Genomic DNA, 26,553 nt, shown 5'->3' on the forward strand with positions numbered 1-26,553 from the left:
AATTTTGCCGCCACGCAGGTAATAAATTATCGGGTACTAAGGTTTCAAATGATTTATATTAATGATATTTATGGAAGAATTATTAATATTTCGAAAAATATAATGATGATATTGATACGAAATATGTTTGAAGACAATTACGTAGAAAATCGTAAATTATATATAACAATTACTTTTGAGGATTTTACGACTAAAAAGCCTTCGTTTCAACGTTCACGAATCGCCGCCCCTTCTCCTCCTCTCTCTCTCTCTCGAATCTGAGCTCCAATGGCGACGACGGTGGAGGGATCGGTGGGGAAGTGGAGGTTGATATGGCCCTTCTTCCTCATCTTTGGCTTCCACTCCCTCGCCATCTTCCTCTTCACCCGCGGCTTCCTTCTAACACGCACCGAGCTCTCGTCCTACAGCAACTGCTCCGATCTCTCCTTCTCTCCTTGCGCCTTCCAAAACCCTCCTCCTCCTCCTCCTCCTGTTAACTCTACTACCGCTCCTCATCCACCAAATCCTCCAGATTCGTACTGTTGGACGCGTCCCGCCGTCGATCGCCTCGTCATCATCGTCCTCGATGCTCTCAGGTGACCCTCCCCGTAGAATTTTTTTGACCTTGTTTGTAAATGGTATACTAAAAATTATTGTTCCCTTGTTTAATTACGAGTGTTTGTTAATAGTTTGACTCCTATTTCTTAGAGAATCATGCTTTCTGTTCCAGGTTTGATTTCGTTGCTCCCAGTACATTCTTCGAAGGTCGTCTCTCTCTCTCTAACAATCTCTCTCTCTCTCTCTCTCTCTCTCTCTCTCTCTCTTTCTCTCTCTCTCTGTGGTCCATTCTTATTCAACTGCATCACGTTGTGTTTTAGAAAAGAAACCGTGGATGGACAAGTTAAGGGTGTTGCAAAAGCTGGCATCTGGTGAAAGATCGTCTGCTAGGATCTTTAAAGCGATTGCAGATCCACCAACAACTAGCTTGCAACGGTTAAAGGTGAACTCTGTTGTCATTTTGAATTATCAGTTGTAACGAAGTATGTGTTACTTAATCCTTGGATGTGTTAATAAATTAATGGGTGAAAGTACTCATGAGGATTGAGGACTACAAGAAGTGTTAACATGCTTGTTTATCTCTGATTAAACCTTTAATGTTGCTGTCACACAATTTTTTTTAATCCATTCTTGTATCTCTGGCGTCCTTTTCTTTTTGTAATTTGAACACATCATTAATGAGTTGGTCGTAAATGATCTTGGATCTGTCGAATTTTATGCAGGGATTAACAACTGGTGGACTTCCTACTTTTATTGACGTAGGTAACAGTTTTGGAGCTCCAGCTATTGTCGAAGATAATTTGATATATCAGGTACTTATTTAATTGCTCTTCGATATATCAAAGATATCTCGAGTTTCAAAGCAAGAAATTTTGATTTTTATGTAACAGATGTTGGGTTGATTTTCTCTTAACTGAGCCATGATACATTCTGATATGCTTTGTATTCTTTCATGCCCGAGCAGTTGGCCAAGAATGGCAAGAGAGTTCTGATGATGGGGGATGATACATGGATACAGTTGTTTCCTGAACACTTTCAGAAGTCATATCCTTACCCTTCTTTTAATGTTAAAGATCTTGATACAGTATGCCTCCTTCAAAATTCGGATTCTCTATCCTGTTTGCTTGATCATTTAGTTATTCATTTTTATGATTGTCTTGCTTCGCTAAGATTTTTCTTTGCCTTGTTATCTTTTTTCCTTTGGTGCCTTTTCTGTAATTGAAATTGGAATTCCCTGTATCAGGTAGATAATGGAGTCATAGATCATTTGCTGCCATCACTATATAAAGATGATTGGGATATTCTTATTGCACATTTCCTTGGAGTGGTAAGTTAATTTAGTTGTCAGACTATTGGCACTTATGTTTTTTTACTTTTGTACACAATGTCCTGCTTTGATGATGTTCTCATGATCTGTCTTCCCCTTTTATTTATATTATGCTTCTGTAGATATTGCACCTTGTTGCTGCAGCCAATTGTTAACATGATTTTTTATGTCTTACCTTATCTCTGGAGTATTGGACTACTTCTATTTTTTCGGGTAATTTGCCAATTCTCATGATGCAAGATTACCTTAGGATCATGCAGGCCACATATTTGGTGTTGATTCTACTCCAATGATTCAAAAGTTGGAGCAGTATAATAGTATTCTAGAGGTAAATCCTATTTTATGTACATTTTATTCAGAAGCAGTCATAATAGGCATAATTTTCATAAGCTTTCAAGTTTCTGTTATGAGTTTCTTATACTGTCACCAGAGAAATGTTTTTTTCTCCCTTTATTCCTTTACCCTATTCCTCTGTTGAGAGAAAACTCTTTTCAAGTTTATAATTTTATTTTGTGCTTCCTCCAACCTCTTGTTCAAGATTCTTGATCTCTAGCTGCCATTTTCCAGAGTGTTGTTGATGTGCTGAAGAACCTATCTTCACCTGGTGGTATTCATGAGAACACTTTACTTCTTGTGATGGGGGACCATGGCCAAACTCTAAATGGTGATCATGGTGGAGGGACTGCTGAGGAGGTTAGCTTCATCCTCCATCTATTTACAAGTGCAGGATTTATGTTGATCAATATTCTCACTTGCAGGTTGAGACATCACTCTTTGCGTGGGGTCCAAGAAGTCCTCCAAGTTCTGTTTCATCCATTCTTGATGCAAATATATGCACACTAGATTTGGTACGTGTATGGATACAATAGGATTCATCATTTTATTTGATATAGCTGTTCTATGATTGCTTGCATCTAATTAAAAGTACAGTTTTCTGACTAAGGTTCTGGTGGTTGTTCTCTAGTTAATGGCCTATTTCAGTTGTTATTCTTCCACACAAGAATTGTTGTGCTGAAGGCACGTGAGCATGGGGCTTGCAGGTTCAATAAACATTGACATGCCTCTATTATATCTTTTAGGGTTTTTACACATGTTTTTGGTTTGAATATATGTATTAAAGTCTACATTAAAATCTTTTGTCATTAGATAATATTGTAAATGACCTATTTTATTAAAGATATAGCAATAATCAAAATAAAAACATAATCCAACACATAATATGATTAAATACATCCATTAATTGACAATAGTTCAATAATTTAAACTAAAATCTAATTGATGTGATTAATCTAATATATTCCTAACTTCCTATATAAAGTTTTACCCAATTTGAATAAATTTGACATATTAATTTTGAATTTGAATTTTTTAAAATTTGGGGAAACTTGGGGTGAAATCTAATTATGCTGAAATTTTATCTAAAAATTATTAAATTATATTTGAGCTCAAGTCAACTCATATAGAGTTAATATTTATATATCAATTTTTACCGAATTTAAATGAAATTGATATATGAACTTTGGATTTTATTTCAATTTTAGGGGAAATCATAATTTTCCTTTGATTTCTCCATTTTTAAAAGAAAAATTGAGCTAGATCTCTATCAGTTATGCACCCCAAATTAGTTTTGAAATGTAAAGAAAAAAAATCGTGCTAACCGGCATGAGTCGGCATAGCCTAGTGATGGGCTATATCACTAGCACACCCATACGGGGTGCTAATACTTCATCAGCACAGGACATGCCAACCGGCATCACCAACCTTGCTTTCCATATGCGTGCCTTTCAAACATGTAGAGCAAGACGGATACTATTTTTTATCTCCATGATATACTCATAGAAGTCACGAAAATGCAATATACTCTATAGGAGTTGCTTTTTTGGCTAACTTAGTATGTTCAATACTTCAATATATGTTATATATATTATATCAGATAAAAAAGTAAATTGTCATTTGTCAATGACTGTGTTCCTTATACTTGTATTCAATAGATCTAGTCAATTCGCGTTTATGAAACCTGCTTCACATGTCAGGATGAGAAGAAAAGATCATAGAATTGAGGGATGTTATTTATCTGATTACCCATATGAAATGTGAGATAGACATATCTAAATAGTTGAAAAAGCAGATGAAAACTTGCCGTGGAACTTTGATCAAAAGGTTAAAAGAGCAAAAGGATTAAAATTTGAAGTTTCTCAAGATGTATATTTTGTCTTGAGTGTTTAGCTCAGAATATATCACTGTAAAGGAAGGGAAGAAGGGTTCTGCCAGACATTGGACAGGGGTAAGCTCTGTAACTGTGTAGAGCCAAGTGTAGTGTGGTGTAGTAGTAGGCACTTCTAGGTGAGCAGGAAGTACCAAAACGAGGTGGTTGTCAATCAGATTGAGAAACAAAACTTATGATGGATTCTATTTGTTTAGAAATAAATTGTCGGGCATCAAGAAACATGTTGAGCAATAAAATTGTTTCACATCCTTCTATCTCCTATTAAATAGTTCAGGTTCTTCTATTCTTATGATGGATTCTATGTATGTATGTATGATATATGTTGGCCTTCATATTTAGATCTTCGACATGTTAACAGCCTTTGAGATTTATAACTGGGTGTTTGATAAAGTTTATCGTCGTTCTTGTGTAACATCGGTTAACTAACTTTAACTAATTTATGTGATAAATGCTATTTCTCATAGAAGTAGTGGAGTGTTGGATGCATAGCAGGCCCAGGCCCAGATTGCCTAGTCTGTCTCCATTTGTCTTCCATGCGGATGGTTAAACAACGGTTTGGTTAGTCTTGTTCTAAATTGGTTAATTCCTGAACTTGGCAGTCAAGTTTGGCAATTAATTGTGGCAGTCTATTCTTATTTGATTATTTCGATTGAGTTGGCTTGAATGTTCTCCTAGACCGACATTTGGACAAATCTAGCTATGTCTAGTTGGATTAATATGGATTGCAACCTTTCAGGCTTCATGCTTTAGGCTTTTGAGAAATAGTTCTACTTCTGGAGGATCCTAGGCATCTGTTGTCACGACTCAAAATAGGAATCATGACCGGCCATGTATCTCAATATGCTTGAGATGCACGAAGCCTTATTAATACTCTCTACGTGTACGATAACAAAATAAATAAATAAAATGAGAATGTGCTTTATTAAATTTTATAACTAATTGCAATGAAGATAAAAACAATGTTAATGTTTTTGAGTCTCTAAATTAAATAAATAAAACTTCTAATCTAAAGCACAAAATCTAAAAGAGCGGAAAGGTAAATAGGTGAATCCTAAGTGGAGGTGGAGTCCGGGTATATCTCGCTCAGTCGTCCCGCTGACTATTACCTGAAATAAATAACAATACAAAAACAATAGAACCAGTGAGCCAACAATTATAGCTCAGTGAGTGGAATCCACTCGAAAACTAAATAAATTTTAATTCATATTAATACTGAATAAATTAAACTAAAAGCAATAATATCCATCACAATATGCAATAGGCATGCTCTCTAAATAATAGCGATGATAACAATAGAGAGATGTCACAACTTGTAACCTTGCACGTTTTCAACATATTAACATCTTTTGATATTTATACTGTCACATGTCTCAATGGGTCTAAACCCTGTGGATCCACATCAACTAGAAGTCACCTTGAGATGACGCTCGGGACTTTTCTTCATAGCTGATCCGGTTAGGGTCATCAGAGGGTATCACTCTGTGATTAACACACTCTGTCTTTTCCTCTAATCGTTGAGAGAAGTTAGAGTCACCTAGAAAATTTTCTCATTCATCCTAGGACTGTTTCCTAACCCCGCCAGAGTTACCTAAGAAAGTCACCGCAGTGATCTAATTTAGGACTTTCCCCTGGACTTCCAGATAGATTTGAGTCACCACGGAAAATCGCAAACGATTTATACCGGGACTGTTCTCTAAGTCGTATCAATACTAGTCTCATTTTTCTTTTCACAAATTTCAATATTTGCACGAAGTATGGTGATGCACTGAATATAATAATTAAATGCTCACAGAAAATAAAACAATTAAATTTTCGCACATACAGATGAAATAAATAGATTTGCACACAGAAATTGCAACAATTTAATTTTTACACATAAGGGTGAAATAAATAATTTGCACAGAAAATTTACATGGTCTGATAAAAATACGAAATACAATAAAATAAACATGTGAGTGAACCCACTTACATAAGTCTAGGCAAGACAATCGAAATCTCAAATCTCTAGCTCACGTACTAAAAATCACCATTTTAAATAATAAATAATAATCAAATTTTTAATTTGAATAATAACAGTATTTTTAAAATTTAAAAATCAAAAGAATTAAAAATGGGTTTAAATTTACCTATTGGATTGGGCTGGGCTAATGCTGGCCCGGCCCAAATAAAAAAAGAAACTAATCGGGCTGGGCCAGATAGGAAATGGATTGGGTTGCGGTTTAGCCCGCAGCCCATCCAATTTAATTGGTTCGGGTTGGGTTTGTGGATCCAAAATCCAAACCCGAACCCGAACCCGCATTTAAAAGAGAGAGGGGGTGGCTCGGGTTAAACCCGAGCCAACCAATCCCCAAAATTTTTCTTTTCTCCCTTCTCGTGTCCGACGCGAGGGAGGGAAGGATCGAGAGAGAGAGTGGCCGCCGGTGACTTTGCCGGCGGCGGATCACGATCAGCTCCCTCCCTCTCTCTATCTCTCTCTCTCTCTCCGTCCTCACAAGGTGGAGGAGGACTCACCGCCGACGGACGACGCCGAGGCCGGCGTCAATTGGAGCCACGAGGGCTCCCTGGAAGACATCACCGACACTGGCCTGGAGCACGAAGCTTTCGATGACGATTCGATTGCGACCCGAAGCCGCCGGCCGGCCCGATTTGTCGACGAGGCCAAAATCCACGAATTAGGTATTTCTAGTCTATCTCTTTGAATTTAAATTAAACTAGAGAGATGAAAGAGGGCTCACCGGGGAGGAGTATGGTGGTCCCAATTTCCTCCGACGATGCTCCGGCGGTCCGAACCCACAACGTGACTCCGATAGTGAGTAAAAGATAAGAAAACGATGGAGGAGAAGAAGAAGAGAGAGAAGGGGAGGGGGCTGAGATGGTTAAAACAGATAGAGGGAGGGATTAGAGTTTTTAATTTATAGATTAGGGATAAAAAAAATCCTAATCTACTCCGATCCGGATTAGGCGTGATTCTGCCCTGCGCCTCGTCGCGTGCCGGAGAGGGAGAGGGGAGGGGCTGCACGTGTAGAGCACGTGCACCCTCTTCTCTCAACCCCAAATTTTTTTTTTTTTATTCTGACATCTGTCCTGTCAATTGCATTGCCATGTTTGCAATCTGGATAGATTCTAACAGATAATATATTGAGACAGTGACCTTGATTACAATTTGTAGCATAACACATACCTCATATTGCAATTTGTACTGTGTATTTCAGTACTTGCTAAATTACTAAAACAGTTCTAGTTGGATCAGTCATTTCAAATAAGTGAAAGCCCATGCTTATTGGTTGTCATAGAGCTTGTTATAATCATTCTATCCAGAAATTTGTGAAAAGCATCTTGAGTGTATCATTTCATTTGTCAATATACGAGCTGCAATTCGTTATCCCTGCTCAGTAATATCAATCGTCTTTTAATCCATGCATATAATAAAATGTGATTTGATGCTTAACTGATTCTTCATGTGTTTAAAACAAATTTTGTGGACCAATTCTTCCGCAAGGATGATCTGATCTAACTTATCTTTGTATGGATGTTTCCAAATAACATCCTTTGCCAAAGTAGATCTGAGGATTAATCCTTCCTCATTGGATTTGGATTTTTTTTTCCTTTCTCATTGTCATTAAATGGTGAAAAGGTATAACTAACTTGAAGAATGAAATGAAATAGCAACATCATGAACCTTAATAATTGTAGCCTATTAATGGTTCTGCATTATTTGTTTACCCCTTTCTAATTGTGTAATAAGTAGTAAAATTTAGCAACAGGCTAGCAGCCAACAAATCTTCAGAAGCTGTTGTGGTAACTAACCGCTCCTTAGTTCCAATACCCTTATGAATTGGGTGGGCCCAAATCCCAATGTTAACTCTATCTCCAACTTTACAGCCCAGTTCTTTTATAGCAGCATGCATTACAAAATATTATTTTTCTTACATTGCTATGTATTGACATAGATAGTTATGTTTGACTTTCTTCTTTTCCTTTTCTTTGTGATGTTTCAAATTCTTAGGATGGAGAAAAGATGTGTGTAGGCACCTTGCAACAGGTCAGGTGCAATTGATATTTTGTCGCCTATTCTAAATCTTCATCCTTATTTTTCAGTCAATAATAATTCTTTTTTAATGTCTTTCCATATACTCGCAGCTCGACTTTGCAGTTACTATTGCAGCACTCCTTGGTATTCCTTTTCCTTTCGGAAGGTGCATGATAAGCATACTAAAAAGTTCATTATGTTGCTATCATATTATGATTTAAAGCTATTTTTTGGTTGACCGTGATTTATATTATTATAGTAACTAATTAACTATCTCTAAAACATGATTGATGATGTAATTGCGGAATGTGTATTGAAATGCTCCTATTTGAATACTCATATCCAAAGGTTACTTGATTCCAAGTTATTAATTTCTATGTCCTTGTGCTGCATTTTCTTTTTGATTTCTATATGTAGTCCATTTAGAAAATGGTAGTGTTGTTGACCAACCATCAGTAGTTTATTTTCCAGAGGACTTAAAATAATAGCAAAATTGATCGAGATGATATGGTCATATCCAATTATAAAAATTGTTCGTGTTAGAGATTTCCACATCTGCTTGCATAATACTTCCACTTACTTTGTAAGATAATAACAAATATTAAGCATAGAAATTAAAGATTAAAAAGAGAATTAAAAGAGGAAATATTAAGTGGTGGCTTTCTTTCTTCTAATGGAAGATTCTTTTGTTGTGCTTCTTCCATAAAAGCCGTCAAAAAATTAAGATAATATTACATATAACTTATGGTAATACTTTATTTTATTTTTTCATTTAAAATTTTTTTTTTGGGTGAAATCATGCTGCTAGGAGGAGTGGAATTTTATGGCTCCTTTCAATACTTACTATCCATATAGTTAAACCATGCACATATTCCCCTACTATAGAGTTGTATTGTGCAGCAATTTCACAAATGCATTGCCATCCTCAAGCTGAGCTATCCTTTACTGTAAATTTTTTTATTATAAATTTGAGTAATGTACATGTAAAACAATATGTCCTGACTTAGATGATTTAGCAGTAATTAGACCTATGTTGTCTGACTGGCACTAGAACTTTTATTCTGGAAGTTTTTTGACTGAACCATGACAGGCTATCATGAAAGAAATCCTTTAGTGACTTATGGTCAATATGCTTCCAATTTGTCAAATGGATAGTGCTAAATTTTTCTAGCAGCCTTCTTGTCAGAGACATGATGAATTTCTTAGGCAGTTGTTTCTTGTAAACAAATTTTTTATGTGTATCATTTGACTGAAATTATGTGTTATTGATGTAGATTTGGTAAATTTGATGAATAATTGTTTTCAACTACATCACGAAGATTTAGTAGGTTCATCAAACTTGGCCAACCAAATAATGACGAGATGCTTTTTAACTTGAAAACCTTTCATGAGAATCTGTGGTAGCTTTTAGCAAACTGGTTTATGATTATGGTTGCCGTTAACAACAAGTATGATTTGGATGTGTAAGTCTGATTATCTAATGCCTCAGAGTGATGAAATATTATGTAACTCGACTGTCACATACTGTGAAATGTATGAACAATAATACTTGTCCTTAAATCTATATAAAGAGAAGTATGAATTTTTTTGCTCACCAAGGGTGATTAACAGCATGCCGGATGCCTGTACGTAACTGTTTTTGTATCTCAAAAATTCAATTGGATTTTTTTGCTCACCAAGTGTGATTAACAGCATGCTGGATGCCAGTACCTAGCTGTTTTTATATCTCATAAATTCAATTTATCAATCTATTATCTAATGGTTTTGTTGGACAATTTTAATGGAATAGATGATAATTTCCTAGAGTTATGTAAGTTTACTTTCTACAACATTCATGTATATGTACATATATGATATATATATATACTATACGTGACTGCTAGCCACTTGTTACATATTTATGATATATATAACAGTTTTTTCTTTCCGTTCATATAAATTTTTGGAACTTTATGCTAACATCTCAGTGCTGATATAATGTTTCTTATTCTTTTCCCTAGCATTGGTTGTGTTAATCCTGAACTATATGCTTTAAGTGCTGGCACATGGGATAGACGAAGGATGAGATCTGATGTTAGTGCACTTTGGTCAGATTTGGAAGCATGGATACAAAATTATGCTAAAGTTCTCTGCATAAACAGTTGGCAGGTAAAGTTGAAGTGCATTTGCATCACAGTACCCAAAATGTCCATGGGAGGAAATAATACTTGATGAAGTTCTACGCTACTTTCCATGTAGTTCGCTTAAATGATACTCGTAATTTTCTTTAAAAGATACATAGTACAAAAAATATTGAAACCAGATTAATGCTACTTTTTCCTTTCTACTGTTGCATCTGTCATAATCTTCTAAGAACAGTCACGTACCATCAATTACAATTTGAGGACAGACCCTTGAGATGTATCTAAGGGCTGTTCAATCATTGACCTACTTAATATTTATACAATCAAGGATGGAAAATTAATGGAGCCTGAACACAAATACCTTATATCCTAGAGGAAGGCTTATTTCACATTTCAATATGCTCATGACCTTGATTTATAAGCAAGTTTATCTCATAAGTTTTTCACGAAGATCAGAAGGAACTCCTTACTATGGAATCTCATCTAGTAGTTGTCAGGCATTTATTTTTACTCATTTGACTGATCATATCTTTAATTTGTAGGGCATCATGAACCTGATCTCTAAATCTTCCTGTAATATATAAGCAAGCACTGCCTTCACTATATGATGATGTTAGATTGCTAACCTTCAACCTATGAATCTCTGGATTGAAATAGTTTCTTCTCTCTTGGTTAGCATGCTTTATTAGTTTTTCTTCTTTCTCTGGGATGGTTGTTTATGTCACAGCTGAAGTGCTTTTGCATCGCAGGTTAAAAGGTATATTGATCTTTATTCTACAACATCTGTAATAGGACTTCCAGTGGAAGACTTGCACCATGTTGAAGAATTATATAAAAGAGCACAGGCGAACTGGTCAAGTGTTCTAAATACTATTTGCTTGTCTGAAAGTGGTGTTCATGATGAAATTCTAGACAGTTCGGTATCAGCTCTTCAGTGGCATGTTAAGGCATATTCTAGTTTCTTGGGAAGTGTTGCCAAGCTTGCTCGCTCTGCATGGACCGAGTTTAATTTGCCACTAATGGGCACTGGTCTCAGCTTTATGTTAGCATCCATTCTCATTCATATTTTCACAGTTAGAAGGGTACACTCTTTCTGCCAACCTTATCTCCTGGAACAACCCAGTTCTGGTATCCTTGTTAGATTTATGTGTGCGTTCATCTTGGTGGCAATTCGTGCAGTCACTTTTCTATCAAATAGTTACATATGTGAGTTTATAGTTGGTCTATTACATTAAATATGTCCAGTATTTTGTCGGCCTTTGCTGCTGCTAATTGATTATTCTTCTGATGAACACTTTTCTTATGTGAAATAGTGGCAGAGGGTACTGTGGCAAACTTTCTTCTAGCTACAACTGCTATTGGTAATGTATGGCGCTCAATGGCTATTGGAAAACTCGGAACAGATGTGAGTTTTGATATCTCACAAACCCTAGTGTTTTCTATCTTGCAGCTCATGTGTACTCGGTTTTCAGACATTAGATCAGTAATGTCCCAACATTTTGTATGCTTCACTATGCAGGAACTTGTATTTCTTATTCTGAACATCATCATTAGGTTTGGCATTGGATTTGGGACGTCTAAGCAGACCGCTGGTTTTGTTAGTTTTCTTGGCATTGATGAGAGGCACCATCTTTGGATGGTTTTCTTGGACATCTTGCCCATTATCTTTCTAGCCTTATTGGCTGTCCTCCTCTATAAGTCCATATCTTGCATACATTGTGGGAGATATTTAATGTGTTCTATGATCACTGCAACTGTCTTCTGCTATATATTGATAGCAGCTCACTGGATCTCAGAAAGTTGGACGATGGTTAATTCCCCAGCTGTTCAAGATATTGGAAGAAATTTGGCTCCCCAATTAGTTTACGCTATTGGCTTTGGGCTACTAATATTGTCTGTTTTTTGTCGGATCTGGGACATGAAAGAGAGCTCAAATGCAACTGAAAGGTTAACTGTTTCCACAGTGGCCATGCTTTCTACATGGAGCTCAACTATCTTGCTTTTATTGGGAAGACAAGGTCCATTTGTTGCTATAATATCTGTAATTGGAGGTATAGTCAATTAGCAAATCATTATCTCAATTTATTATCGTTAGATAACTAGTTCATCCAAAAATTTAAGTTGTTAGGTAACATATCAATAATATATTTCATGTCTTTAACATGCCTGCTCATGTGCATCTCTATACATTGTACCATAATAGATAATAGGACATAGTGAATGGGTTGATGATGTTTGGTCTAGCTTGCTCTCATATTATAGATAACCGATGGGCTTAAAAGCTAAAGCTGTTAGTTAGAAGTCACGATCTATCAGACCAACAATGTATATATTGTCTTTAACAATTATTTGTTGGATAACTTTGAGATATAGTAAATGTATCATTATATAGCTTTTTCCACATTGGTTATTACATCTTCCCTCCCTAACCCAGTAGTGATGGAAGCCTCGTTCATTGGATGACCTTTTTCATTATTTTTCCATAGATCTTTAATTTGTTAATTTGTTAATTTGTTTTAGTTATACTAAATTAATGCTACTGTTACCATATGACAGCATGGTGTATAATAAGATCACAGAAGGAAGGCTGGAGAGCATCCTTGGGAGGGTTAGTCCATGACCCTGTTTCGGTAACACAATGGAGTCTTCTGGCAGTTTGTTTATTTTACTTTTCCGGACACTGGTATGTTTCTGCCATTTGGATGGGTTTACCCTTTACACCTTCAATCTTAGACCCGTGTTCTGGCTCACATTTAGAATTGCATTATTCATTTACATGCACCAATTGAAATTTGAAAATTTATCTCAAATAGAAGATGGCAGTACCTAACTATAAATATCTTAAGCTTGGCTACTTCATTAACAGTTGATAGTCCTATGCATTTACTAAAACTGTTACTCTACATGGCTGCATGTGTGTTTTCACATGCATATATATAGAGAGCTTATGGTCACTGGATCAATTTTATCTCCTGCTTGAAATGAATGTGGACTTACTCATCTATTGTGAGTGCATAAAAATTATTTAAACAAATGGAATTGTGCAAAAACGAAGGCTCATAACAGTGGGCATACCGTTTCCTCCCTTAGCTTGTTAAAGCACACCGGATAACAAGGCAATCACCACTTTGAAGTCCTGAAATTTCTCTGGTCATAAACCCTGATCTTTGAAGAAAATATAGGTAGTTATTTCATGGTCTGCATTAGCAAATATCAATGTTTCATGGAATTTGGAGTTTTATCCCGATATGTGGTATATGTATGCATACATGCCATATTGCCTTTTACATGATATGATCATATTGTGTGTCCATATGTGATTGGATAAGAATGACAATTTCAGAATTTAAAGTTTTAAATAATCAGGTGTTGCTAATGTAGTTTATTGAGGTTAGGATATTAGATTATACTGTTGGTCATGATTTCTGCACATATGCCTCTTGATAACACATACTGACAATTATGAGTTCTTCTGCATGTAATTCAAATGTTCTGATTCTGAAAATATGTTTCAGGTGTGCCTTTGATGGTCTCCGATATGGAGCTGCATTTATTGGGTAAATTAATGTGCTTTTATATTATTCTTGCTGATCTTATTTCACGAAAACAAAAATATTTCTTCCAAATATATATCTTTGATCTTGTTTTACAATTGCTCAATTAGAAATGTGTATAAGTTCTTTCGCAATTAATTCATTTGAGACTCATATCTGGCTACTGAATGACAAACTGACAGTACTTGTTACTGCTATACAGATTTGATCAGTTCAATATCTTTCGCCAAGGTCTCCTACTTGCCATTGACACATTTGGCGTTTCTCACATCCTACCCATTGTCAGTCTTCCATTTCTTATCACATTTCAATATCATAGTCGTAAGAATGACAAAGTGAAGACTGCTGTTCTCTTGAACCTAACACAGGTAATTAGTTCACTTCCTAATTAAAAAATGATAATCAATATTTATTTCTTTCTCATGAAACTTCTCATGCATTTCTGAGTCTCATGTGGCAGAGGGTGAATTTCTAGCTGAGCTATTAGAGCACCTAGAACTATGAAAAAATCATTCACTGTGCTATTTGATTTTGTTTTCTCTTTTTTTACTTTTCAAGTAATTGGAAGCACACCAGATATAATTTAAGTATCTAGTTAGTTTCATGTGCAGTGAGTCAGTGTGCTACTACTAGATTTGAAGACCTCTCTCATTGATAAATTCTCCTTGTAAGCATTTCCACCACTAAATTAGTCATGTTAAATTACTATGAAAATGGTTGATGAACATATGGAAATTAAAAAAAAAGTGTTAATTTTGTTATTGAAAATGCCCACCACCAAACACACATGCTCTTCACGTGGATAGAACCCACATGATACTCACATAATTCGTTGGTCAAATATTTCAACAAGATATTTAAAAATAATAAACCAAAATTAATCCGATAAAGAATCCAAATTTATATATATATCTATAACATAACAGATAAAGTAAATAAATACTCACGTAGGGCCAACATAACTAATACCAAAAATTAAACAACAATATAGCTAATTCTTGCCTATTTTTCCATGACCATGATTGCATCTGTTAATCTAAAAAATATTTCACTAAAGGGTAATGAGCATAAAGCTTAGTAAGTATACGTCTATAATATAATAACAGTATAATACAAAATGCAATGATATAAATCATGCTTAAAATGACAATGTGTTATTAGACATAAATTTAATAATGAGGGATCATCAATAAAACAAGATCATAATCATAGCAATATACTCCTAGAGTTTCAAGTTCGTGGTAATTAACAATATCACATGCTCTCCTAGATTCTCTATCCCATAATAAATAATAACAAATCATAAGCTCTCCCAAACCATTAATTAATGCGGAGAAATAGATATCTAGCAGTAATGTCACTCGTACATGTCTGACGATGCTGCATATGATGGTTATCTATGGTCTCAAACTGAGAACCCCATTTTGTAAGCCCATCCTTACACTATCACCGCACCCCGTGTAGGAAATCACAAGCCCTCGGCTTGAAAAGATACCCTAACTTTGGGTCATCAAGTACCACTAGAGCTATAAGCCTTACTTCACAATCATCATTTTTCAAGATCAATTTACCTACTCAAACTCGGCCTACAGTTTGCCTGAGTGTCCTCCTAGGACTAACAATCTCAGGCGTAGGCCAATAAATAAATATATATATTATATATATACACTATGTTCCTAATCTTGGCTAAGTGAGTACAAGGGTACTAACGAGATGGGATCATGGATGACCGTGCTGGTTAGCACTTGCGGTGCCAGTAATGCCACAACACTTGGCATAGGGTGGCACACTTCTGTGCCAACCAGCATGTATGCTGTGTCGGTCTGGCACGGCAGTGTGCCAGTTATTGTGACATATGGAGCCATTTTTTTATATTTTTATCAATAATTATAAAATCAATTGATCAATTAATTATTTAAAAGGCTTAGATAAAATTGATAATAATGAGACAAAATAAAAATGATAATTGTGATGGTGCTAATAATAAGACTCAGTCTAGTGATTGTAATGATGGAGATGAGACATACGTATATGTTACATAATCTTCTCAGAGGTATTATTTTTATAGAGGACTTGAGTCTAGGTAGTAGAACATCAGAAAAGTGCACCTACAGGATGATATGATTTTATCATAATTATTATCATATCAATCCCACTCACCAGAGCCAAAATACCCTTATTATACTCTATATCTACAATCTGCATATACTTATGGTATGTCTATGCTTGTGTCGGTGCTATTTATTTGAGTGCATATTTAATATACATATAATATCATATCGTAAGAGAATTATAAAATTCTTACTTGTATGAAGACTATGTGAGACGTTACAACGAGCAATATTATTAATAAATAAGTTTTGAAGACTATCAACAGTATTTAATGCAACATTCTCATATTACGTTCAATTAGATATTAATTTTATGTGTTCAATTATATTATAGAGTATTCAAATAGATTATGGAGTGTCCAGTCATTAATATTAGTTTTATTGAATGTCTTCTATTATAGTATGTGTTGAATAATATTTATATGTAACTGTTACTTTATCTTTAATAAAATAAGTCATTTATAAAAATAAACTAAAAATAAAGCATTATAATGTAGGTTTTAAACTTTTAATATATATATTTAAACTAAAAATCAAAGATTAACATATCGAAGATCTAAAAATATCTTTAAACATTCTAAAAAATTTATTATAAATGTGTGTCAGTGGCACATAAGGGCATGCCACTGGCACGCAAGGGTGTGCTGTACGAGTGGTTGCATGACCATCTTTGTATGGGATCTAACTACTTGGTGATACGTGTATGTGATGCAATGTATAATACACAACATGATCATTATAGCTAAAGTGCATACAATATGCAAAACACGTATAAAATCCTCATGAAATAATAATACACAAATGCTAATAAACACATCAATATGGATGTCATAATATTACTATAGAATCAAAATACTAGTATTATCGAATTATATTTATATTATCCTTAGATTATAGAGGAGTCATTTGCCTGAAATCGCTCCTAATAATTTCCTACCCTTTGTGTCATGGAAATCCTTCCTGCAAGGGTATGGATTTAATAATATGATGAATATCATCGCATCATAAGTAAAAGAATCTAACATTCAATCCCATACAATTTTATATCTAATAAATAATATTTTATTTATGATCATCTTATCGAAAATCTCTTTTTTTTTCTAAAGATCTCTTATATTATATTTATAGAAAATAAAATATATGAGAATAAAGGTTTCCTCTCATATTTTTTTAAAATAAAATATAATATTAAATAATTTGATAAATATGAAATTCCTTTAAATTAAAATATTTCTAACTTGTTAGAAATATAAACATCATAATCTCTTTCTATTTTGAAAATATAGTAAATCTGAATCTTTTATAAAATACAAATAATCTTAACATTTCTAATTATTCAACAAAATTTTTTAAAATAATAAAATTCTTAATTTCCTATACATGTAGCATAATTGACAATAAAATTTCTTCTCATATAAAATCTGACACGATAAAAATAAATAAAAAATATACTTTTTAATTCATCAACTCTATATTATTTAGAATAATACAAATTTAAAAAAATGTAAGTGAGAACTTGCCTTGATCAGTTAATCCCCAAAAAATCTAATTTTTGAATCATTAATGATAGTCTGCACAGATTTTGAGATGCCCACCATTGTCTTCCTCTCCATTCTCTCTCCTCATCCTTCTTTCTCTCTTTTTCATTCTCTCTCATATTATCTCTCAGGTATTGCACTGTAGCTACAGTGCTGCTCCCTCATCTTTTGACTCTCCACTAGAGTTTTTGCCTCCCTTTTATCGTTAATATATATATAAGAGTCCTATTAAAATATGGCTTCTAATCTGAAAAAACTAATTCAATTAATCCAACTAAAGGATAAATCTAAATCCCTCATTATCTAAATGATTATCTCTATTTATTTATTTATTTATTTGAAATTTTGGGTTGGTACAGTTACACTTAGGAAATTATATATGCAGTGATGGATCTTTTTAAGCTTCTATTATTGACTACAAGTTCTCTCAAATATTTTATTATAATTTATCACTTATCTCTCATTTCTTAAATATCTTATCATTGTCTTATCATAATTCGTCATTTCTCTCTCCTCTATCTTAAATATTTTATCATAATTTATCACTTCTCTCCTCTCTCCTCTCTCCTCTCTCCTCTCTCCTCTCTCTCAAACATCTTATCAATGTCTATTATAATTTATCAATCCTCTCATTCAACCACCTACAAATAGTAACCAATGAATAATAGTGAATAGTATCGATGAACTATTGATGAACAGTGTTGTATTTGTATATAACAACTTCGTACCTACCTTTTAAGCATTACACATCTGCCTTTTGGATATTGCACAGGTAGTGATCAAGCATTACATTGGCAGCAGCCTCCAAAGCATTGCACACGTAGTAGCGCAATGTAAAAGCATTGCATATATCAAATGATAATGTATACATGGATACATGCATTGCATATATAAAGCCAACCAATTTAATAGTCTATCTATCCCATCAATCTATTTTATATCAAATTAAAAGGTATTTTATAATGTTAGAAAAAATAAATATTTTTTTCATCCTTTCTTTCACTTTATATTACATTAAAAATAATTGTTACACTTTTATTCTACGATACAAGTGAATATAAGAATAGTTATAATAAATACTTTATTTTAAAAATAACAAATAAAAATACTTATTTTAGAATTGTCCTTATTCCTAAAGTGAACGAGACGAGAGTGTGTGAAGCTAAGTATTTGCTAATTCCATCATTTTTTTTTTCTAAACTATTTATTCCTCTAAATTTTTTGAATCCTATATCTAAGAGGCACCCTTCATTTCAATTGGCGATTTTTCGTTCTGCATACCAGAAAATGATTTTTCTTTTCGGATCTCCAAATATTATATTTTATGTATTTTTCAGCTCACATGATTTGTAATTTTTTAATCCAATACAGATATTTTTGATTTATGGTCTCGCAACAGCAATGACCACTACATTGACGGTCATATGTGTCTTCATTCAAAGGCGTCATTTGATGGTAAGTACTATTTCAAGTTCAGTTGTCATTCAGAACATTCAAGAGTCTGTTGAGCTGGCCAATTCAGATTCTTAATCACTTACAATTTGTGTTAAGACCACTCTCCAGTTTTGATAGTTGAAATTTGAAAATATAGTAGAATCTATGGGCAGAGCTTGACTTAATCTCAAGATTTTTTGGAAAGAGAAGTAGGAAATTTTTTTTAGACTTCACTCAAAAAGTTACTACTATATGCTGACAAACTGTGGAGGAAACATGACCGTTTTCAGTTAGGTAGAAAGGAATTCTTAGAGAGATGCCTATTTCGAAATTTAGCCAGATTACAAAGTCTTGTGGGTCCAATGATGCAATGTGACTTGAGTACCATTTTCGTTTTAGTATTCATCTTCTATGCACATTGGACCTTGATATGAGAGTACCTTCTCTTTGATTTATAAAAGGACATCTGGGCCCATAATTGTGTATTCGAATATCAGACTTATCCTGCTGGACAGGGAAAGAAAGTTATTTGTCCAGAGTTTTGGCGCTTGATGAGTCTTGGGAGAGCTTGTGTAGTCATCTAGTGTGAATGCGATTACCCTCACAAAATGTACAACTTTTGACTCCTTGAGTTTTCAAAGTATATCTGTCCCATCCTCCAGCATAGCATTGCACCATAATTGTACTATGGGTTTGTGGTTATAATTATCAGTCTTGTTACACACATCTTTCTTTTAGGAGTCTCCATAGCTTTATAGAACAGAAGAATCTTAGCCTGAAAAACTAATAGTAGTCTGACCAAGGACAGCGAGTGCTTCACCCTCATTTTGGATGAAAATCCAGCTCCTGCATGTTAGAAGACATTGTCATGGTCAAAATTTGGAACCACCTGAGATTGCTTGCTTCCACCTGAACTGGAAATTCAATTCAGGTTGGTTCTAACCAGATCGTTTCTATGTTGATCAATAGTCAGTCTATTTTATTTGTAGGCCTCCTTCTGAACTGACTATTCCATTCAGGCTGGTTCTAATCCGATCCTTCTGAGTTGGTCTAAAGGGTTGGTCAGTTCTATTTGCAGGCATCCATTTGGTGGTTGTGTACATCATCTCTATATTGATCTTACAAGTATAGCTTATACATTTTTCTGTTTTAATCTTGCAGGTTTGGGGATTATTTGCACCGAAATATGTTTTTGATGCACTTGGCCTTCTTCTGACAGATGCACTAATTTGCTTAGCATCTCTCTACTATTATTGACAAGGATTTGATGATATTTGAGAATCTTGAAGACTCACATCCAGCTATTCGTATTTATTCTTGATGGAAGTTTCGATTAGTGAATGACTAAGCTTATCATATGTCATCTGAAAGCTTCTCCAAGGATCCAATTAATAGCTAACGTTTTGTACTGATCAATGGCTAGCCTCCAAGGACATGATAGATATTGATTTCTACTTGTAATCTTTTTCAACCATTCTGTATAGCTGCTAATTTGGCAAAGTTTTGGTCATTTGTAACTTGTGTTAGCTGCATTAGAGCTTATAGGGGCTAGTATGATCTAATCATTGTTCCTACTTGATGATTTTCCCAGATATCTGTGAATCATTACGTCATAATATCCAGAATTTTGTATTAGTTTCCAAGTCTTATACATACATTCTGATCAATCTGGATATTGCAAACTCGCAGCGAACTACGTCATAATATCTTATGTCGATCTTGTTCGCATTTAATTTGTTTGTTGACTGGAAAGATATGTATATTCTGGGTGACTCCAGCGTACCTAAACAACTTGTTGTTGAGTTAGAAATGAAAAGGTAACCAAAGAATAGCCTCTTTATTTGACTCTTTAATGGTTAAAAACCATTTGCTTATAGGGATAGGGCTGTCAAAATAAATCAGCTGCCCAGGCTTGAATTGAGCTGAAATTAAGTTGAAGACAGAAGTCAACTCATTTACAGCTTAAAAATAGGCTCATTTAAGATTTGATTAAGCTCGGCGCGAATTAAGCTCAGCTCGTTTGAGGCTTGAAACTAGGTCTGTTTAAGGCTCCGGCTTAACTCGAGCTCAAGCTTGGCTGTGGCTTGGATTGAGCTAACCCAAGACTAAACAAAAATTTTGAGCCAAACTCGTAATAGAGCAACATAAGGAGACTGCCAATGGGATTAAACTTACATAGTTAAAGGGGATCCTATTGTAAGACTTTTCTCGAATTTAAATTCAAGTGGATTTGACATCATTAAATTCACCTTAAAAAAAAAAAGTAAACATGAGTTGAGAGTATTAATAAATGTTCGTAGAATAATATGTTCGATCTGTTAAGAAATCGGAACTAATTTTATTGGATAAAATTTTTTCCAAGTACAACTTGTGGCTGTAGTTTAGTGGTTAGAATTCTACGTTGTGGCCGTAGAGACCTGGGCTCGAATCCCAGCAGCCACAATTTCTTAAAGTTTTCTTTTGCTTCCCTTCCATTTAAGCTAACTTTTTTACGTTCCCAGATTAAAATCCACAATTTCCTACCGCATTGTTCTCTGCTCTGCCTCTCTATTGCTGGAAAATTTCTAAACCAAGAAGAAGGTGACTGCTATTCCGGCGAAGAATCTCGTGAGGTTATTATGTTTCCTTTTAAGAAACAATATATATTTGATTGTGATAGCCCTATATTGCTGTGTTCGGTTCTGTTCAGATTAATGACATCCTTTTTCATCTAACTCTACCTCAACAAAGAGATTTCTCTGGGATATTTTAGGAATTTATTCATCAAACCCTTCACTAATCACATATCTTTTTCCATTATCTTGATGTCTCTGTTATACAAATCTTCCTAAGTTGATAGATGTTTTCTTGCCTTCCTGTTTGTATCTGCCCTATATCTAGGTTTGGGCTCCTCATTTCATTTGTTTTTCCTGCCTCTAAAGTAGGATGAGCTTTGATTAGTGATGGCAATGCATAGACACAACCTTCAACTACACATTAGATGCCATGCAATGCTGCAACAAAGGCGGAACTTTATAGTCAATCAGCAACCATCATCAATTTTGGCACTGCTATCGCTTGTCAAACTGATCCAAAACTGGCATTGACATTTCGTAGATGTTTTGTTATTATATATTCTGAGAATCTTATAATGCTTCTCGACATGCATGGCAATTGACAGCAACTCCAGCAAAAAAATAATGTCCTAAACGAACTTCTAGGCTAGTAAGATGTCATATTTATTCCTCATACCATGCCCCACTTTAGTGTCTTTTTTGTTGATAAATTTTTATACTGCTTTCTTTACCTGTTGATGTTGGAAGTCAATGATTCTATTTCTAATTTAATGTAGACGTTGTGCATCAATAGATTAACATATGTTCGTAGGCTCTAAGGTTCATTCTGAAATATGCTCGCTCATCAATCCCAATCATCTATAATATGTCAAGAAAGTTTATGGCAAGTTATGGGAGTTTGTTAAAGAGGAAGGAAAAGAAGGAAAGACACATGAAAGTTGAGATTAGCCATGAGGGAAGATTCCTATGAAGAGGAAAGGAAAGTGCCCATCTCTTTCTTCTATTCTAAGACTAGAGAAAACATCCATGTCAAGGGAAATTTTATGCTCCCCTTATATCTTTGCCAGCATTATGCAGATTCCTTCAAAGAAATTTAAGTTGATCTTTGGGCTAAATTGCCACGCTTCAGTGTAGACCACATCAAGAGTCAAATACGGTCTGTTCGAAGAAGGGAATTTCTTTATCTTGAAGAAGAAGAAATAAGCAAAGAAAGATGATGCTGTAATCCTTGTGATGCAACTTATCTGACTTTTTCAAATTGATGTCATCTTGATTTGAGGGAATAGCAGCTGAGAAAGTACCATCCATGGGCATCCCTCCTAAATACTATTGTTTCCTTTAATTTGAGAGTTGTTTCTACCTTTATGAACCAACTTGCAAGTTCAAATGATTCCTAGTGATAAAAGGAACCAGATGAATTGCTTAAAGTGAAGTAGAATAGTCACTGTCCTTCAACTAATAGTTGGTTGAAATAGGTTCAAATTCTCTTTTCTGATTTGTTCTCTTTGGCATAATTGCGGTTTCCTTGCTAAGTATCCAGTTCATCTCAAACTAAATGCGGAGATGGCATTAGCGTCTGCATGGAAGAAGATGAATGCTGACAACTGAAACTAAAACCCTTGATCTTCTTAGAGCTTCTGACAGGAATATAAACTAAGAGTGATGCTACCAGTGGTCAAACATAACAAAATAATATATGACAGACAAGATCAAAATAAAAGATTTTGGTTACTTCCATTAGGAAGGAACAAACATTGCAAAACAATGAAAGAAGAAAAGTGGGAAATAGTAAAGACACTGTAACAAGTTTTATTCCCTTCTTCACCATGAAGAAGAAATTGTGCTCAGATTGTGACTCTAAAACAAAGCTAAATTTCCTGTGACATGAGGCATTTACACATGAGGAAAAACATATCAACATAGCAATCTTAATGACTCAAGCTTTTCCAAATTTAAAAAAAAAAAAAAATCTGTTAACTAGGTCTGATGCTATACTCTTTTCCTTACTTTGTGAATCAGAGGCTCTACGAATCCAATAGCTAAATTTGTTCAAATGAGGTAGAAATACTCTTGACATCTTTGCCATATGCATCAGAAGTATGCATCTGCTCATTCTGGTGCCAAGTGCTCAATCCACTCATTGAGAACTCACTCTCTTCTTTGGTACTTCCATAAAAGGATTGGCTTTGGATAGATGTTGAGATTGGAATGATGCCATTAAGGTACTCAGACCATTTGAGGTCCTCTGCTACCCCTTCCACAAGAATTTGATCTTCTCTGCTTGGAACCAACTCTGACCATGGGAATATGCCACTGTCATAGAGAGAAGTAGTACTATTGTTTCCACTGCATGTGCTGTTGTTACCAGAGCTACCAGCCTCCAAACACTGAAGCTCAGCCATAGTTTTATCTAGAGGAAGGTTCATCATGGATCTCTGCAATGGTATTGTATTGTAACTGATCTCAGGTTTGCCACCATACAGCATAGAGTTCTTGTCAACCAAAGGAGGAAAGCAGGCTATTGAATTTTGGGTGGTGACAAACTGGTCAAGGAATAATTCTCTTCTTGAATTCTTCAAGCGCGGCGTCTCAACTCCGGTCATTAACGATGTACTTTGATCGAGGGCCATGTGGCCTAGACTAGCCGGTGTAGGCGTGACTAGCTTCTGTTCACTGGAGTCCGAGTTCCTGTCACTGTTCTCAGGGAGTGGCTTGTGGGTGTTGGGGTCAATGCCTCTCTGCCTCAGCTTCTTCTTGATGCAGGAATTCCACAGGTTCTTGATCTCATTGTCTGTCCTCCCAGGCAACTGTGCAGCAATCTGGGACCATCTGAGGGGGAAGAAAAAGAAAAGAATTCAACAGCTTTTCTCAAGAATTGAGATCCAAAATGCATTTATAATTGAAGTTGGAGGAGGTGAGCACTTGTTTCCCAACACAGAGTGGAGCTCTATGATGAGGCCCTCCTCCTGCTCTGTGAACGAACCCCTCTTCAGATCAGGCCTTAGATAGTTAATCCATCTCAATCTGCAGCTCTTCCCACACCTTTGAAGACCTACAGATTTTTTTTTTTTTTCAAAAAAGAAAGTCTTAGAAAAGGAGTTGCTTTCTATCTTTTTCAGGTTGGAAGTGAAAGGATTCTTCTTTAAGTTCTTTATAAAGTGGAAGAGTAGAATAATTACCTGCTAGTTTAGGAACAGAGCTCCAGCATCCATGGCCATGCATGGTGATGTGCTTTAAAAGCTTCTCATCCTCTTCTGGAGACCACAGTCCCTTCCTTTGTTTCTGCTTGTAGCAGCAGGAGTGCTTCCCCATTCTTCAGGAAGGCAGTCAGTGCAATGCGCACACACACACACACGAGAGAGAGAGAGAGAGAGAGAGTAGAAAGTTTTTGCTGAATTAACAAGGCAATATAATGGTCAGTTGGCTCTTATGTGGATGGGGAGGGGAATGTAGGAAAGAGATTGTGAGAGGGTATCACAATGGAGAAGGACTGGAGAGGAGAATTAGGTTATGGTAGTAACTAATGAGGGATAAGATAAAAAGGTGAGGAAGATGACACTTTTTCTTCTCCTTCTTTTAAGTGGACTTTGATGGGTAGTTATCTAACTTAGAAGCTCTTTTTAGGCTCTTAAAAGATTATTAGTCACCGACCGAAGGTCGAACTTTTAACCTATAATTTAGAAAATTAGGTGTTTCAACCGCTGTGATCCAAGCCGACGAAGATGATATCTTAGAACCCTTATTTGTTGGCTTAATGGATTGATCTCCATGAACTGGAAGACCAAGATTCTGGAGAAACATCCATAAATTATATAGGAGTTCACCAGAACAGTGCAATACTCGGAACACTTAACTATCCTTCTTATCCTGATTGCAGAGGAACAGTACAGAAATAGTAGTCAAGACACCCAATTGAATTCCCTTCAATCTTTGTGTCAGAGGGAACAGGAACCCTTCTTGCTCTTTTGGGTTGATCCCAAAATCTATCATCACTTTGGAAAGTCTCATCATTGGTTGGAAAAGAAACAAAAGAGTCTAATCATGCATTCTTTCTGCTCTACCAGGAATTATTTCTTGGCAGTCAGATACAGAACTAGTATAATTATAAAGGTTAAATTATAAGTATTTTTCTATTTTCTTTTCTAACTTAAAAACTAGATATATACATAACAAAAGCTAATTTTCTCTTAATACAAATAATAAGCTGCATAACGGCGGAGGCTTTCAAGCCACACCAAACTATAAAAAAAAAATTACTCTATTGTTTGCAATGAGTTGAGATTAAAATTAAATGTTCAAATAAACTTTTTTTTAAAAATTATAAGTAAATTGGAACTCTCTTCTTTTTCTTTTTAAAAAAAAATTAAATTAAATTGTAATACTTTTTCAACCCAAAAAAAAAAAAAGAAAAAAAAAGAAAAGAAAAAGGAACATTTGAGGAATGATGGTCACTAATCCTAATCCACCAAGGGCCAAGGCGTATGATTGAGTCATACACCATTAACGGTGGGCTCACCACAAATCGTTATCAATGGGCGAACTCGTTTTGCATGACTCACCATCAACCGTACAGTCTGGTGGAGCCCCCGAAGGCGACGGCTGGGATAGGCTCTTAATACACGCGCCAACTCATCACAGGATTCGGACTGGACCCACCTTACGTGGCATCCCCCCTCTCCCATGGCCCACATTTCTACTGCATGATGTAATACCCAAATCAGGACATCATGCATCACGAACCACACCTCGACCCACTACAATCAACGGTCCTCATTGCAAGATATATATATATATCATCAATATAGAATAGAATGATATCTAAACTATATTTTAATTGTTAGTTAATTGATAACTAGAACGTTAAAAAAAAAATTAATTACCTGTAAAAAAAATTTACAGTCTGATTTGAATATGGTAAGAATAATTTGGCCATTTTTCTATTTAAAAAAAAAAATTGGTGTCAATGAGGATACAAAGAGGTAAGTTAAAATCAAAATTAATTTGCTTAAAAAAATATATCCTTAATGTTATATACTAGTAATTACTAATTTCATGTTTAGGCCAATCTATTTAATTAGATGTTAATTGTTATTTTATGTGCAAAAAAAGGTAAGAAT

General features: G+C 35.0%; 2 protein-coding genes and 1 non-coding gene across 3 annotated transcripts; 2 read left to right on the plus strand and 1 right to left on the minus strand.

Moving 5' to 3' along the window:
- Window positions 1-200: 200 nt before the first annotated feature.
- LOC140769982 (GPI ethanolamine phosphate transferase 3) lies at window positions 201-20,548 on the plus strand. Its single transcript, XM_073110914.1, has 20 exons — window positions 201-575; window positions 710-744; window positions 858-979; window positions 1,260-1,349; window positions 1,502-1,621; window positions 1,781-1,864; window positions 2,115-2,192; window positions 2,432-2,557; window positions 2,623-2,712; window positions 8,098-8,133; window positions 8,232-8,287; window positions 10,122-10,269; window positions 10,994-11,450; window positions 11,558-11,649; window positions 11,764-12,295; window positions 12,801-12,927; window positions 13,760-13,801; window positions 14,001-14,166; window positions 18,819-18,902; window positions 20,043-20,548. Exons 1-20 carry the CDS (start codon window positions 268-270, stop codon window positions 20,136-20,138), a joined length of 2,889 nt encoding a protein of 962 aa, XP_072967015.1. The 5' UTR covers window positions 201-267; the 3' UTR covers window positions 20,139-20,548.
- A 703-nt stretch (window positions 20,549-21,251) lies between these two features.
- TRNAH-GUG (transfer RNA histidin (anticodon GUG)) lies at window positions 21,252-21,323 on the plus strand. Its single transcript has one exon. It is a non-coding gene; the product is annotated as a tRNA-His (tRNA).
- A 1,878-nt stretch (window positions 21,324-23,201) lies between these two features.
- On the minus strand, window positions 23,202-24,977 carry LOC140769574 (transcription factor MYB61-like). Its single transcript, XM_073110312.1, has 3 exons — window positions 24,616-24,977; window positions 24,359-24,488; window positions 23,202-24,265 (listed from the first exon to the last, which is right to left on the minus strand). Exons 1-3 carry the CDS (start codon window positions 24,746-24,748, stop codon window positions 23,476-23,478), a joined length of 1,053 nt encoding a protein of 350 aa, XP_072966413.1. The 5' UTR covers window positions 24,749-24,977; the 3' UTR covers window positions 23,202-23,475.
- Window positions 24,978-26,553: the final 1,576 nt, after the last annotated feature.

The sequence above is a fragment of the Typha angustifolia genome, chromosome 11 (assembly GCF_048772165.1).
Source record: "Typha angustifolia cultivar Huaian chromosome 11, ASM4877216v1, whole genome shotgun sequence".
Classification (NCBI taxonomy): domain Eukaryota; kingdom Viridiplantae; phylum Streptophyta; class Magnoliopsida; order Poales; family Typhaceae; genus Typha; species Typha angustifolia.

What these genes read in the sequence shown, in the direction of transcription:
- LOC140769982 (XM_073110914.1), top strand. Translation starts at nt 268, where the DNA reads ATGGCGACGACGGTGGAGGGATCGGTGGGGAAGTGGAGGTTGATATGG. An exon ending in AAGATAATTTGATATATCAG is followed by an intron (nt 1,350 to 1,501) that starts GTACTTATTTAA and finishes ATGCCCGAGCAG; the next exon opens with TTGGCCAAGAATGGCAAGAG. An exon ending in GTGGAGGGACTGCTGAGGAG is followed by an intron (nt 2,558 to 2,622) that starts GTTAGCTTCATC and finishes TCTCACTTGCAG; the next exon opens with GTTGAGACATCACTCTTTGC.
- LOC140769574 (XM_073110312.1), bottom strand. Translation starts at nt 24,748, where the DNA reads ATGGGGAAGCACTCCTGCTGCTACAAGCAGAAACAAAGGAAGGGACTG. An exon ending in CTCTGTTCCTAAACTAGCAG is followed by an intron (nt 24,489 to 24,615) that starts GTAATTATTCTA and finishes AAAAATCTGTAG; the next exon opens with GTCTTCAAAGGTGTGGGAAG. An exon ending in CACTCTGTGTTGGGAAACAA is followed by an intron (nt 24,266 to 24,358) that starts GTGCTCACCTCC and finishes CTTCCCCCTCAG; the next exon opens with ATGGTCCCAGATTGCTGCAC.